The sequence below is a fragment of the Giraffa tippelskirchi genome, chromosome 8 (assembly GCF_054371585.1).
Source record: "Giraffa tippelskirchi isolate mGirTip1 chromosome 8, T2T-mGirTip1v1.2.pri, whole genome shotgun sequence".
Classification (NCBI taxonomy): domain Eukaryota; kingdom Metazoa; phylum Chordata; class Mammalia; order Artiodactyla; family Giraffidae; genus Giraffa; species Giraffa tippelskirchi.
In genome coordinates this window covers 162,150,798-162,164,837 of record NC_137282.1, presented here as the reverse complement: position 1 = coordinate 162,164,837, position 14,040 = coordinate 162,150,798, and the positions used below count along the sequence as shown (strand labels likewise).

General features: G+C 47.8%; 1 protein-coding gene across 1 annotated transcript in view; it reads left to right on the top strand.

Moving 5' to 3' along the window:
- The first annotated feature begins 215 nt into the window (after positions 1-215).
- Positions 216-14,040, top strand: part of CDYL (chromodomain Y like) — a 148,881-nt gene continuing 135,056 nt past the window's right edge. The window contains exons 1-2 of the mRNA XM_081521187.1: positions 216-324; positions 4,379-4,517. Of these exons, the coding sequence (XP_081377313.1) occupies positions 4,515-4,517 (3 nt within the window). The 5' untranslated portion in view covers positions 216-324; positions 4,379-4,514. The remainder of the gene's footprint in view (positions 325-4,378; positions 4,518-14,040) is intronic.

The following is a 14,040-nucleotide window of genomic DNA, read 5'->3' as shown; positions in this document are numbered from 1 at the left end:
ATGGTCCCTGGAAACTGGCTCCTCTGGGCCGCGATGTGGGGAGCCCCTCAGCTCCACGAAGGATGCTACAAGCAGCAGCGGATGATGACCGCTTCTGCAGCCGGCAGAGGCGCGGTGAGGGCACACATTACATCACAGAGCAGGCCTTTATGAGGCAGGGTCCCTGCCTGATGAGGGAACAAGCTGAGGAGAGGCTGACCAGAGGCCCCATGGACAGAGACGCACGCTGAGTTCAGGGACCACAGGTACCTAAGAGCGTTCCTCCTGGAAGGCGATGAATTTCCAATGGCAGTCTCTTCAGACTCACCTCAGGGGACCACACAGGTAGGTAGAAAGCAGGCCGTGGGGCGGTGGGGCGGTGGAGAGAAAGTCAAACCCCACCCCGATTCACCCGAGACCTCCACTTTCACAGGCTTGGCTTACGGAGCCCCCATGCTTTTGAACAAAAGATTCCGTTTGAGCAAGGGTTCTGTAGCTTGACAAGAGTTTGGCACCTACTGTTACGGGGAGCAGAGCGTGACAGACCGCAGGAGGCCCCGAGCTCAGGTTTTCACGTCAGGTCAGCGGGGAATCCCTGCAGGTCTCCTCGGGAGGCACAGAATGGCGAGCACGGAGTTTCAGAGACTAACTCTTAGTTAGAGGGCTCGGGACGAGGACCAGAGCTGGGAGATAAAACTGGAGCACCAAAGGCTCCCAGGATCACATATAAGAAGGGCCTGAACCAGAAGAAGAAGAGAGGAAAAGATGCAAGGGACATTGCAAAAAGAGAAAATCCCAGATGTGGTGACTAATTTGATTAGTGGATAGAAGCAAAGTGGAAGTCCCAAAGTCCATTCAGGTTTTCAGTGGGATGACTGGATGGTGCTTGGGCCGTCAGCAGGTTCAGTTCAGTCGCTCAGTCGTGTCCGACTCTTTGGGACCCCATGAACTGCAGCACGCCAGGCCTCTCTGTCCATCACCAACTCCCGGAGTCTACCCAAACCCATGTTCATCGAGTCGGTGATGCCATCCAACCATCTCATCCTCTGTCGTCCCCTTCTCCTCCCGCCCCCAATCCTACCCAGCATCAGGGTCTTTTCCAATGAGTCAACCCTTCGCATGAGGTGGCCAAAGTATTGGAGTTTCAGCTTCAACATCAGACCTTCCAATGAACACTCAGGACTGATCTCCTTTAGGATGGACTGGTTGGATCTCCTTGCAGTCCAAGGGACTCTCAAGAGTCTTCTCCAACACCACAGTTCAAAAGCATCAATTCTGCGGCGCTCAGCTTTCTTCACCATCCAACTCTCACATCCATACATGACCACTGGAAAAACCATAGCCTTGACTAGATGGACTTTTGTTGGCAAAGACAGCAGGTAGAGCTGCCCAAATAGAATAACACACTCTGGGCGGCTGCAACAACGTGCGTTTGTTTCTTGCCATTCTGGAGGCTGGAAGTCCAAGATAAGGTGCAGGAAGATTTGGTATCTGGGGGATGGGGTTCGCTTCCTGGTTCGTAGACCGTGTCCTCCTACAATGGGAGGGATGAGGGAGCTTCTGGAGTCCCTGTTGTAGGGGCAATAATCCCACCCATGAGGGCTCTCCACCTCATGACCTCACTGCCTCCCAAAGGCCCCACCTCCTCACACCATTGCAGTGGACATCAGGTTTCAGCATTTGAACTTGGGGGACCAGGCATTTGTCTCTAGGAAGCCAGGGAGAGAGAGACTCGGAGAACTACAGAGAACTCCATGTGGGGCCTGGGGGTGATGGCAGGACACAGCGGGCACTGCTTATAGGCAGTCAGTCAATCCATTGATTCCCGCCATCGTTTCTATTGGTATTTCATCACCCAGGACTCTCGACTCAGCTTCCTCATTACCTGGCTCATTTCCATCTTCAGTACGTCCCATGGAGCAGCCACCGCCACCTCTCACCTGAGCTACACCCCAAAGTACCGACCCGTTTCTGATTTGTCCTTAGGGCCTCCCAGGCGGCTCAGTGGTAAAGAATCTGCCTACAGTGAAGGAGACAGGGATTCGGTCCTTGGGTTGGAAGATTCCCTGGAGGTTCAGTTCAGTTCAGTTGTTTAGTCACTCAGTCGTGTCCGACTCTTTGCGACCCCATGGACTGCAGCACGCCAGGCCTCCCTGTCAATCACCAACTCCCGGAGTTTACCCAAACCCATGTCCATCGAGTCGGTGATGCCATCCAGCCACCACATCCTCTGTCGTCCCCTTCTCCTCCTGCCCCCAATCCTTCCCAGCATCAGGGTCTTTTCCAATGAGTCAGCTCTTCGCATCAGGTGGGCAAAGTACTGGAGTTTCACCTTCCAATGAACACCCAGGACTGATCTCCTTTAGGATGGACTGGTTGGATCTCCTTGCAGTCCAAGGGACTCTCAAGAGTCTTCTCCAACACCACAGTTCAAAAGCATCACTTCTTCAGTGCTCAGCTTTCTTTATGGTCAAACTCTCACATCCATATGTGGAGGAGGGAATGGCAATGCACTCCAGTGTTCTTGCCTGGAGTATCCCATGGACAGAGGAGCCCGGCGGGCTACAGTCCATGGGCTCGCCAAGAGTCAGACACGACTTAGCAACAAAGCAACAATACAACTTGTCCTCCCACAGTAGCCATGTGATCTTTTCGGACTGAAAATCTAATTTATTTTACCTCTTTTTGCATTTGCATTAAGAAGAAACTCTAGATTAAGAAATGGTTGTTGGTTCCAGGCTCGAAGATCCAAAAGGCAAGATAAAGCTAGCCAACTCTTCCCTCAGCATCGGCCCCAGGGGGAGCTAAGCGCTCTGGAGCCCACAGCCAGCTGGAAACCCATACGCTTTCCTGAACTGCCCCTCCCAGCGCTGCCCGCCTCCCCAGAGCCACCAGGAGGTCACAGAAAGCCTTGCAAGAGTCACTCCTTAAGAGACAGGTCAGGAAGTGAGGGCACATTCATCTCTGTATGGAATGCAGGGCCTCCTCCAAGCAGGCATGAACCAGTCTTCCTGTGGATGAGTAAACAAACCTGAACCCAGTCTCACCACCGCCCCCTCTGAATCAGACCCCCACCTGCTGCCCACACCCGGCTGCCCCTCATCGTCTCAGGCTCTGCCCACGCACGGCTCTGCCCACGCTGTCTCCCTGATCCAAAACCCGCATGGCCCCCACCGCCTACACTCATCAACCAGGGTGCTTCTCCAACGTGGCAAGACTGTGGTCTCCCCTGGAGGATTCTGATGGATAAGACAGAAAGTGAAGTAACAGCCCTTACATCTCTGTTACATGCCAAGCATTTTAGGGTCAGCACTTTATCTGATCTTCCCATATTCCCCTAGAGGCTTAGTCCTGTCACCTTTGACACTGAGACTCCAGTAATCTGTCCAAGATCACATCACATCATTAGCAAAGCGATGGAACTGTAATTCAATGTCAAACCTCTTGATTTTTTTTTTTTTGCATCATATGATCCCTGGCCATCCACATCCCTTTCCTGAACATTCAAGAGCTTAAAAATTCTGACTCTTAAATGGGTGCCTTGTTTTGTACACAAATGACACCTTAATTTTTAACAGTTAATATTATGCTCACAACACTTAGTTTTTTGATGACTTCCATATACCCATCATCCACCTTGCCCACCAAGCCTTACACACACACACACACACACACACACACACACGTCTTGGGGATCAGGTCATTCCTCTGCCATTCTTGACACCCGGCCATCTCCACACCTGGCCATGTGCTTCTCCGGACCCTCTGCCTCCGGCATGCCATCCACCCTCCACTCTGAAAACACACCTCTGGGCCCTACCCCTGCTCCCCTGGGGCTGGGAATGAGCCCCCAGGCTCCAGCTGAACATCTCATTACTGCTTCCTCATTTTCTGAACTTTTGTCTAAGATGTGATGGGTGTGTCTGTATAATAGAGCATAGGTCACTTGAAGATGAGAACTACCTTCTTGTCATCCTTATGTACCCCAGCCTGTTAGAAAACATAAAGAAAGCCAGTGATGGAGACAGTCTTTATGGTGTGATGTGGACACAATTCCGTGACCAAAATGACAGCTTTCCACCCTCCTGATGACCTCCTCAGGTCCTTGGCTTGCTTACTCCTTAATATACTGTAATACTTCATCACACGTTGCAGGAAAGCAAGTTAGTGACATCTATGGTGGAGAGGAAGAGCAGGTCTGACAGCTTTAAACACCTTTTCTTTACCCTTTTCAAGGCGATGCTCCTTACGATGCAGTGTTAATGACGCCTTTAGCCGGAGCACAGAAGGCAGGCTTGCTCACAAACTCCATTCGGACCTCAGGAAGAAGCGATATCCCGGGAGCCTCCGTTCTGACCTGGACTTTAGTCAATTCTTTTTGTTGGGACTGTAATTGCAGGTGGTGATCAGAGGCTGCAGAGACCCTGGAAGAATTTTATGGTATTCCAGACAGGGCACAGGCCAGCTTGGTGGAGAAGCAGCAACAAGACTTGGCAACACAGGGAGGGTGCGGAAGTTATTTCTGAGGAGAGACAATGGTAAGACCAACTGAACTGGTTCTGGTGTAGGAGGGCAGAATTCTCAGAGGGGCACCTTTCATATCAAGACAATGATTTCACTGGTCTGAACTCAGAAGTCGTTCAACACCAGCGTTCCGGAAACCAAGCCCTCCTGTTCTTCTGTTACCTTTAAATCTTCTCCCATCTGGTGTCTCTAAATTAATTTTTTTGTAGCCAGAACTTTCATTTTATTGCAATGGCTACTTTCGTGTCTCTTATTGCTGTCTTTAATAACTTTTAATGACCTAAGAAATAGTTGGCTGAGTTCCATTTTCCACTTCCTCCAAGTCCAACGATGGTGCATCCTACGCCCTGTGTGTACAAATACAGAAGAGGCAGCTCTAATTCTTTCTGCCTTATCCTCACCGCAGCATGCCTGGACTCTTGACAGGGCAAAACAGAGTGGAAAAGTGGTTTTCTGCCTTGCTAAGAAATAGCAAGCAAGTGCAGATGTCATAAGAGCTCCCAGCCTACAGAAGTCATCTGTCTGTTGCCGCATGTACTTCCTTGTATATCTTTTTCAGTACCTCCCATCAGAAAATCACGGGGCAGGGTGACTCACGGTAGACAGCCATGAGTGAGACAAAGACTGTCTCAGGGAGCTCTCATTCTGCAAGGGAGATCAGGCAGGTGCTCAAATCTATTCAAGACACAGGCAGCAGGAGGTCGATGCCCCAAGAGAGGCATAAAGGGCTGCGAAGATGGAATGAGAGAGAGATTTCATCCCATCAGGGAAGACTTGGTGGAGGTCCCAGTCAGTTTGGGGGATGTTGAGTTTGCAATCAGTTTGCAAGCAATTCAAGTGCAAGGACTCACAGGCAGTAGGGACATGGGCCAGAAATCAGGAAGAAGAGGGTGTGTCTGGGAAGTAAAGAGCCCAAAGTTATGATGGAAGGAGTTAATTCTCAGTTCCCCAACTTCTGTTTTGACTACAGTAAGTCCACTACATATGAATCTTCAAGTTTCAAACCTTTTAAAGTCGTGAACGTGCGTTCACATGTCCAATAACGTAAGTTTGTTCGTGTGTCTGGCTTGCGTTGCCGCACGCCTGCACCCTCTACAAGTGGTGCTGCTTTTGTGTGCTTTACTGTACAGAACTCTACAGAGTACAATACACGGTATCTTTATTTCAAGCCCAGGATGTCCAGAAGCAAGCATAAAAGCAGTAATGATGTGGCTGGTACTGCTGTACTTTTTAAGGAACTGTACTACAAGGTTTGTTGTTCTACAAGGTTTGTTGTTGTTGCTGTTGTTGTTCACTCAGTTGTGTCCAACTCTTTGTGACCCCATGGACTGCAGCACGCCAGGCCTCCCTGTCCATCACCAACTCCCGGAGTTTGCTCAAACTCATGTCCATTCCGTCAGTGATGCCATCCAACCATCTCATCCTCTGTCGTCCCCTTCTCCTCCTGCCCTCAATCTTTCCCAGCATCAGGGTCTTTTCCAATGAGTCAGCTCTTCACATCAGGTGGCCAAAGTATTGGAGCTTCAGCTTTAGCATCTGTCCTTCCAATGAACATTCAGGGCTGATTGCCTTTAGGATTGAGTGGTTTGATCTCCTTTCTGTCCAAGGGAGTCAAGAGTCTTCTCCGGCACCACAGTTTGAAACCATCAATTCTTTGGCGCTCATTGGTGGTGGTTTAGTCGCTAAGTCATGTCCGACTCTTGCAACCTGCCAGGTCCAACTATAGCCCGCCAGGCTCCTCTGTCCTTGGGATTCTCCAGGCAAGAATACTGGAGTGGGTTGCCATTTCCTTCCCCAGGGAGGTCATTAAAAATGTTTTATTTCTGGGTTCATTTTTTATATATTATTTGTGTGAGAAGTATTATAAACCTATTAAAATACAGTATTTATAACCGATTGTGTTAGCTGGGTACCTAGGCTAACTCTGTTAGACTTAACAAACCAGCTGGACTCACGCATTCAGTCTCAGAGTGGAGCTCCGTCGTCGTGTGTAGGACTCCCTGCTGTCGGGCGCCTTCATCCAAACCCCATGTGCAGCTGGGGCCGTTCGTTTCCCAGCAGAGAGACTTCCTCCTGCAGCTGAGACCAAGGACTTCTGCTTAGCCAAAGATGCAGCTCAGTGTTTAAAGTGAAAGCTTTTTTGGTTTGTTCTTGTTTATTTCAGATTTTTAAGGTAATATCTTTAGTTTCTTTTTTAAAGTATAAAATTTCTTCTAAAAAGTCATTTATATCCCTGCCACCCAGCGATGACACACTTCATAGTAGCAAACTTCTTTTTCTAGTTAATGCAACTAATTCAAATTAACACCTGCATACTGATGTTTTATTACTTTCATATTTTTTAAAAAACACCTAGAGATTGGTAGTCATGACTTTTGGTATTACTTTCTCTTTGAGTGGTATACGCTGGCCTTCTTTGACAGACGCATCAACAGCGTCATTCTGGATTTCTGTAGTGTGTTCTATCTCCTTATTGACAGACATTCAGGTCATGCCCACTTTTACACTGCTTTTAGATAGCGCTGTGATAAACATCCTTGTGTGTGCACCCCATGCATGTATCTGGATGTTTTTCCTAAACATAAATTTTTAGAAGTAGAATTATAGGGTCCAAGAGAACACAGATCTGTTTAATCTGTATCAAACAGATGTGTTTAATACAATTGAACACACCTTTAATGAAGGAAATTAAAACATAATTAAGAGAATTAAAGGCACGTTTCACTGTATTGGTGCACACTGTCCTTAGAACTTAACACGGGGTGGCGTAAGCATTGGCCTCACCTCACTTCCGTTTAAATATTTCCCACCAATCACGTGGCCCCCCTCCCCATCCATACACCCCTCCTGAAGCCCCCATTCTTGCAAGGCCTGAGCTGTAGGCTAATCTCTTTAATCAATAAGAGACTCGCTCTGCACGGAATTGAGTGGCCCATTTTCACGAACACTGGGAAGACGCGTGAAGCCACAGGAATGGCAGTGAAACACAGACACGGAGGCAGGGAATCGCTACGAGGCAGCTCCCGACCGCTAACCCTCAAAGCAGCCCGTTTCCACCCAGATGAGCTATTCTCAGTCAAAATTAGTTCGTCAGTGTGATATATTCTTGGTCTTTTATCAGCATAATCTCTTCATTAAAACGGTCACCAGAATTTTCACCTTGGGGAGCTCTTCTCACCTTGCCCGGGACACCTTCTTTTGCCATCACGGAGAAAGGAAATGTCTCTGCCACCACGAAAACGGAGTTGGACTAAATTCTGCCCACTATTGGGCCAGGTCACAGGTCCTTTGGCCTCTGTCTTCCTTTCTGTAGTTCATTTCAACTCAGGATGGCGACCCCCAAATTCCTAAGTCCACTGAACTCAAACTCCATCACATTATCAGCCACAAACATCAAGTCCTGCCCCATCTGTGGCAAGCTGCAGAAGTCAGGGGGAGTTTACGATGGGAACCTGGGATCTTATTTCATGCCCTTGCAGTTCACTGAAGAAAAGAAGACTTGTTACTTTTAAATGCTGAGTCAAATTCTTACAAATTTCACAAGAGGACAAAAGAAAAAGATAATCGAGTCTTAAAAATTCAGCCTAAAAAAAAAAAAATATATATAAAAATATATGTAATGTAATATAATTTTTAAAAACCTAATCAAAATGAGTGGCTACTGACTTTTTCTTTCCCTGAGTTTGATGTTTGAATTATTATCTTCCCAGTGTCAAATTTTATTTTCTATTATCCCCTTACATGTAGTGGGTATTCAATAAATGTTTATTACAGGGGACTAAATTTAATACACTTAGGTCAATATATTTCATGCATTCCTAGTGGTTGTTTATAGTTGGAAAACAATATTAACAACCAGCATTTCAGTATAGAGATAATACCAAAGAGACCAATCCTGAGATACCCAAGGTGAGTTATTAAATTCTAATTTTACCAAAACCAGTATCACAAATTTGTAATAACTCATCCGACGCTTAGACGGGAACAATGATTTCGGACCAAAAGTGGATTAAGAAAATTGATATTCAAAGATGGGGTAAAAAGATACATATGTGAAATTCTGGCTCCCTGCAGTGAATAGTCAAAAGCTCTCCCACCAGAAAATAATACTTTGAATCGAGAAGCATTCACATCACAGTAAATTTCTAACCCAATTAAATTTCTCCTTCCAGGTAGCCTATGTACCAGAGCAGTGTGACAGCTGTTAATAATGTCATTTAATAAACATTTCTCTAATGGAAAAAGACAAAATAATAAAGCTGTATTCCAACATTTAAATTTCTTCTCAAAATGTTAGCTTTGTTTGTAGTTGCTTGGGTTTTTTTTTTCCCCCAAACTGGTCTATCTCTTAGGAATTAAAATATTACCAGTAAATACTGACAAACATATCACTAAATATGCCAGTAAATAGTAACACAAAGAAATGAAACATGCTCTTCGTAACTTGTGAGTATCTTCCTATCTTCTCTACAACACACTGGAAGGACAGGGAAACGGGAAACAGTCAATTCAAATGCCTGCAAGTATCTTTCAGATCAAGAACTGTATTCTGGAAGCCGGGTTTTCCATTGCGATGCTCTTTGCCACTCTCTTCTCTTCAAACTTCCTAGTAAGTCCTTACACATCACTCCTTGATTCTTAATAGTTCCTCAGGTGACGTCCCCTGGAGAGTAAACAGACTTGATCAGACAGAGTTCAATAAAGCATGGTCTCTTCATATGACACCCTTTGCCTTTAAGAAAAGCATTTCAGACACAGATTTTTCTCAGAAGTGGGAAATAGTCTACTTTTGTTCAGTAAAACAACTTTAGCTTAAATATTATCACGAAATCTTTTGAAAGATAATGATGTTCAAAAATGATCTTGCAGGGTTTCTAAACGCTGCAAGAGTGCATGCCACTGTGAGCATCTCATCGGGTTTGCCCAGAACTGTCTTGATTTGAAAACAAAAAGTCCCAAGTTCCCTCAGGTCCAAACAATCGGGGACAATCAGTCACCCTACTATAAGCCATCTTTGAAAGTATCAGAAAAGTCTGGCAGTTCCATTTAATTAAATTAAAAAGGCTTTTTTTTGTACTGAATAAAATAGCCAGTGGGGATGAGCAGGAAGCTCAGCCTGTGCTGTGTGACAACCCCGAGGGGTGGGCCGGGGCGGGAGGCGCCAGGGAGGCTCAAGAGGGAGAGGGCATGCGTACGCCCGCGGATGTGTGGCAGAAAGCAACACAACGTAGCAAAGCAAGTATCCTCCAGTTAAAAATAAGCACGTTTTTTTAAAGCCTTTTTTGAATGTCCTGCTCTGTATAAAGCAGGGGGCTGAATCAGTCAGGGTTCGGTCAGGGTCCAGGCAGGAGACAGATGGCACAGCCAAATGGGGTAATTTGAGAAGAGTTTCATTCAAAAAAAAACACAAAACTACCCGCAGAGCTGTGGGCGGAGTCAGGGAAACCTACCGGGTGGGTGCATGCGTCTAGTATGGGGTGGGAGACCGTAGCACCTGGAGAGGTAGGGGCGGGGATGGTCTGCAGAACCTGGAGACCCCTGGGTCTCCCTGCCCCTGCGGGCAGGGGCTCCACACCTCCCTGCGCCCACCCTGGGCAGGGCTTGGCCGGCAGTATCAGCGCCTCCCATTGGCTGCACCCGCTGGACGGCAGAGGAAGGGGTCCTGTGGACGCCAGTCCTCGACCCTCAGCAGCCTGGCCACTGAGCAGAGTGGACAGTAAGTCTGGAGGGGCCCAGAGAGACGTAATTTTAAAACTAGGAGAAATGTTAGAGCGCCCTTTTGTTCTTGTTGCTCAGTTGCTAAGTCGCGTCTGACTCTGCGACCCCACGGACGGCAGCACGCCGGGCGTCCCTGTCCCCCGCTATCTCCCGGAGTCTGCGCACACTCGTGTCCACCGAGTGTGGACGAGTAGCCATCCACAAAGACGTGGGATGGGCTGGGGCAAATATGGCAGCCTGACGCGCACACGGGCCGGGCACGCGGCGGAATCGTCCGTGTTTCAGAGAGGAAATCTGAGGGCTCCTCGCACACTCAGCGAGAAGAACCTCTTGCCCATATGTAGGGGGCTTCCCGGGGCAGCCTTCTGCAGCCCAGCTGCTGTGGGGAGCGCGGATTGAGACAGAGCAGTGGTGACAGCAACCAGCTCGCCCCTCTCCACGCAGTCTAACCAAGTACTCGGTGCTTTTTCAAAGCCCAGTTTTGTTTTTTCCTCTTTCCCTCTCTCCATCCATCCTCATCCCTCAGCACTGCCAAAAGAAATTAAGATTTTCAAGTACCTCCTTTTGATACTGCGTTGAGTGGAAGCTCTGACTGGTCATGGATTCTCCTTCTTGAATTTTCACTGACAAACTGCTTCCAGCTGCCCTCTCGGGTGGGACGCCACCACAATAAAATGCAGTGTTAGCTGGGGATTTCAGCTGCCACCTGGGGGCTAGAGGTTCTCAATGGACGCTATTTAGCAAGGCCGGTGGTGAAATGGTGACAAATGGTATGTCGACTTTTTTTTCTCGTGTCTGTGGTTTAGGACTGGTTGGTTTCAATCTTGCTGGCTCTTTTTTTTTTTTTTCTGTGTTACCAATCTTTTCCACATTTCAAATCCGTTACTGCCTCTCCTACGGGGATATGGCAGCAAGCTTGGTGCTGTCGACAAAAGCCATTTGTTGGTGAGAAGGTTCATGTGTTTAGACTCCTGGCAAGTACTGATTTTTAGAGTCAATCCACGGTACGGAATTTATGTTTATTTTCTTAAGTTTTTTTTCTTTCGAACTCACAAAATAATTTTCCTTCAAATTGTTATCACTCCACTGACATGAAATGACCTAGACGGTTGCTTCCTTTATCTCTGCTCACAGCCGGTCAAATTAGGCTCGTTGACATCTGATTAGCCATAGCCGGGTCGCATCTGAGCCCCTTTTACTCTCCAAACATCCTGCCGGCTTCACTGGCTGGTGGGCCTTCGCTTCAGGCTCTGCCCCCTAGCAGTCACCCTCCTCCTCCCCACCCAGAGCCACTTCTTTTATTACATTTTTTTCCACACACTTAAGCAATTCTTCATTAATGCTATAATTTAATATGTCAACCTTGATGAAAATCCTCAAACTGTCCCCATGTGTCATTTTATGGTTTTTGTTAGTGTTATTTTTTATTGGAGCGCAGCTGACCTACGATGTAGTGTTAGTTCAGGTGTATAGCGCAGGGGTTCAGTTATGCACATTTCCTGGCCTTCTGCCTTGGCCAGAGCTCTGGACGCTCCCTGGCACAGCCTTCTGCCTGCATCCTTCCTGGTTCTAGAATACTTCTAACCTGCGCCGATCACTGGCTGAGCTACAAAATGGAAAAGGGAGGGGAGCTGGGCAGAGAGGCCATTGAACTGAACTGTCCAAAGGTTGTGAGAAAGGATGGTCTCCGTTCCATGCCTGATGAGGGGCCCCGGACTCCTGCTTATTAAAGGAGAAGGAGGTCAGTGTCACTGGAGGCTTGTCCAGGAGTTCCAGCGAGGCTGGCAGAAGACGTCTGGTGCTGGGGTAGATTTATGCTTCTAGCAGCAGAGAAAGCTGAGACCATCTCGCCTTCAAAGAGACGTCATGGGCTCAGGGCCCCTTCTGTGCAGGTCATATCCTGTCCACCCCAGCCCAACAAGGGCAGGTGCCATTTGAAGTGGAGAAACGATTTTTCTACAGTCCAGAGCAACTTGGGGTATAATCAACAGGCAACTTAAACTGTTTGCACCACATCCATATTTCCAGACCATATATCTTCTTGTCCATCTAAAACCCTGACAAAGGCAATCACATTGCGCTATATAAATGTATCAGATCAACAGGAGATACACCTTGCGCACGGGCGTGCATGCTCAGGCACATCCAGCTCTCTGTGACCACGGACCATGGCCCTCCAGGCTCCTCTGTCCAAGCGATTTTCCAGCCAAGAATAATGGCATAGGTTTCCATTTCCTCCTCCAGGGGTTCTCCCTGACCCAGGGACGGAACCTGCATCTCTTGCATTAGTAGGCGGATTCTTCACCACTGAGCCACCTGGGAAGCCCGTGATACACCTTAAACTTACACAATGTTGTAATGACATAGGTTTCAATTTAAAAATAAAAATAAAGCCCAGACAGAGTAGAGTTGCTCGTAGGTGGTTCACTCGTTCAGAGGAGGGAACAGTTGCTACACCGAGACAGGGATCGGACAAAAGTGCTCTCTTAACGTCTGTGTGCAGAAGGCTCAGTCCTTCCATAAAATGAGCGACCCCATCACTTTTAGACTATAAGGGTCACAGGCTAGAGACAGTGATGTAGGTGACCTGAAACATCCAAAGATCCCAAAGCTTCTTCTCTATTCCGAAGGCATCAGGTGACTGTCTTCCAGCAAGTGTGTTTTTCTGATGATGTTTGATTCAGTCATTTTAGAGTAAACCCCGGGAGTCTGGAAAATGGTCAAGGTGACTTCTGGGTGGTACAGTGAACCCAGCCTGAGCTGATTTAAAGTGTCTGATCACGGAAACCTATTTTTGTGTTTTTCTGAGGCTCTGCGACCGGATAACATAACTTGTATGCTCCCAAGTGAGGAGAGGGAGTGCTTGGGGAGACAAAGTTTCGTGGTTTCAGTAGTGGCACCAAATGTCTTCCTGCTCAGCAAGTCAATTTTGAGGTCTTGTTCATGAACTGAGCGGAGAGAACACACAGGGGCTGAAAGTGATGAGTCAGGGACGCAGATAGCATTGGTTCCCTACGAACAGGCGGATCAGCCATCCTGCATCTACACTGCGTCTGTGCTGGGAGGGAGGGACAAAAAGGCACAGGTTTTCTGACCTCAAGGATCTTAGTGTCTTGAGGACCTTGATGGATGGGGATGGAGAGGAGCTGGGAGTGAGAAGCCACTTCGGGAACCGAACCCTGCAAAACCCGGTGGATGTCTGCGCACACCTCCTTTCCACATCAGCTCTGCAGGTCTGCCCCCAGCCCCCACCAGCCATGAGAGCCGCGTGGTCTTCTCTGAAAGGACCCTGGAGCTGGGCTTCCTCCCTGCCACTGAAGTTAAGCCCCTCACTCCCCACCCTATCCTGGCCGCCTGCCTCCTTGCAGTCTGGGTCACTGCCCTTCCCCCTTTTTAGCTTCTGTTTGGCAAATACACTGGAAGAACATTTCCGGAAAATGTGCTGTGGATGTTTGGAATGGTGCATTACCCGGGGCAGAGCCGTTTTGTCCTTTACTGTGTGTTCACAGAGTGTGGGCATGGGCCAAGTGTTACTTTGATTGTCTGACCAGGATGTTTAGGTGTCAGCTCAGCAGAGCTGGTGTCCCATGTGTCTGGAATGTCACACTTCCGGTAACACAATCTGGATGGTGCTTGTCTTCTCCAAAACCACCTCATACTTTTGGCTTCAGCAAATCCTGTAGTTCCCTAAAGCCCCCAGGTCTCTTTACATGAAGTGTTGGTGAATCACGAATCTCCCATCCTATCTTCGTCTTTATGAGCAGTTAAGGCATAAATTCTTTCTACAGTAGTAAAGGGTGCTAGTTCGTTAGACCAGTC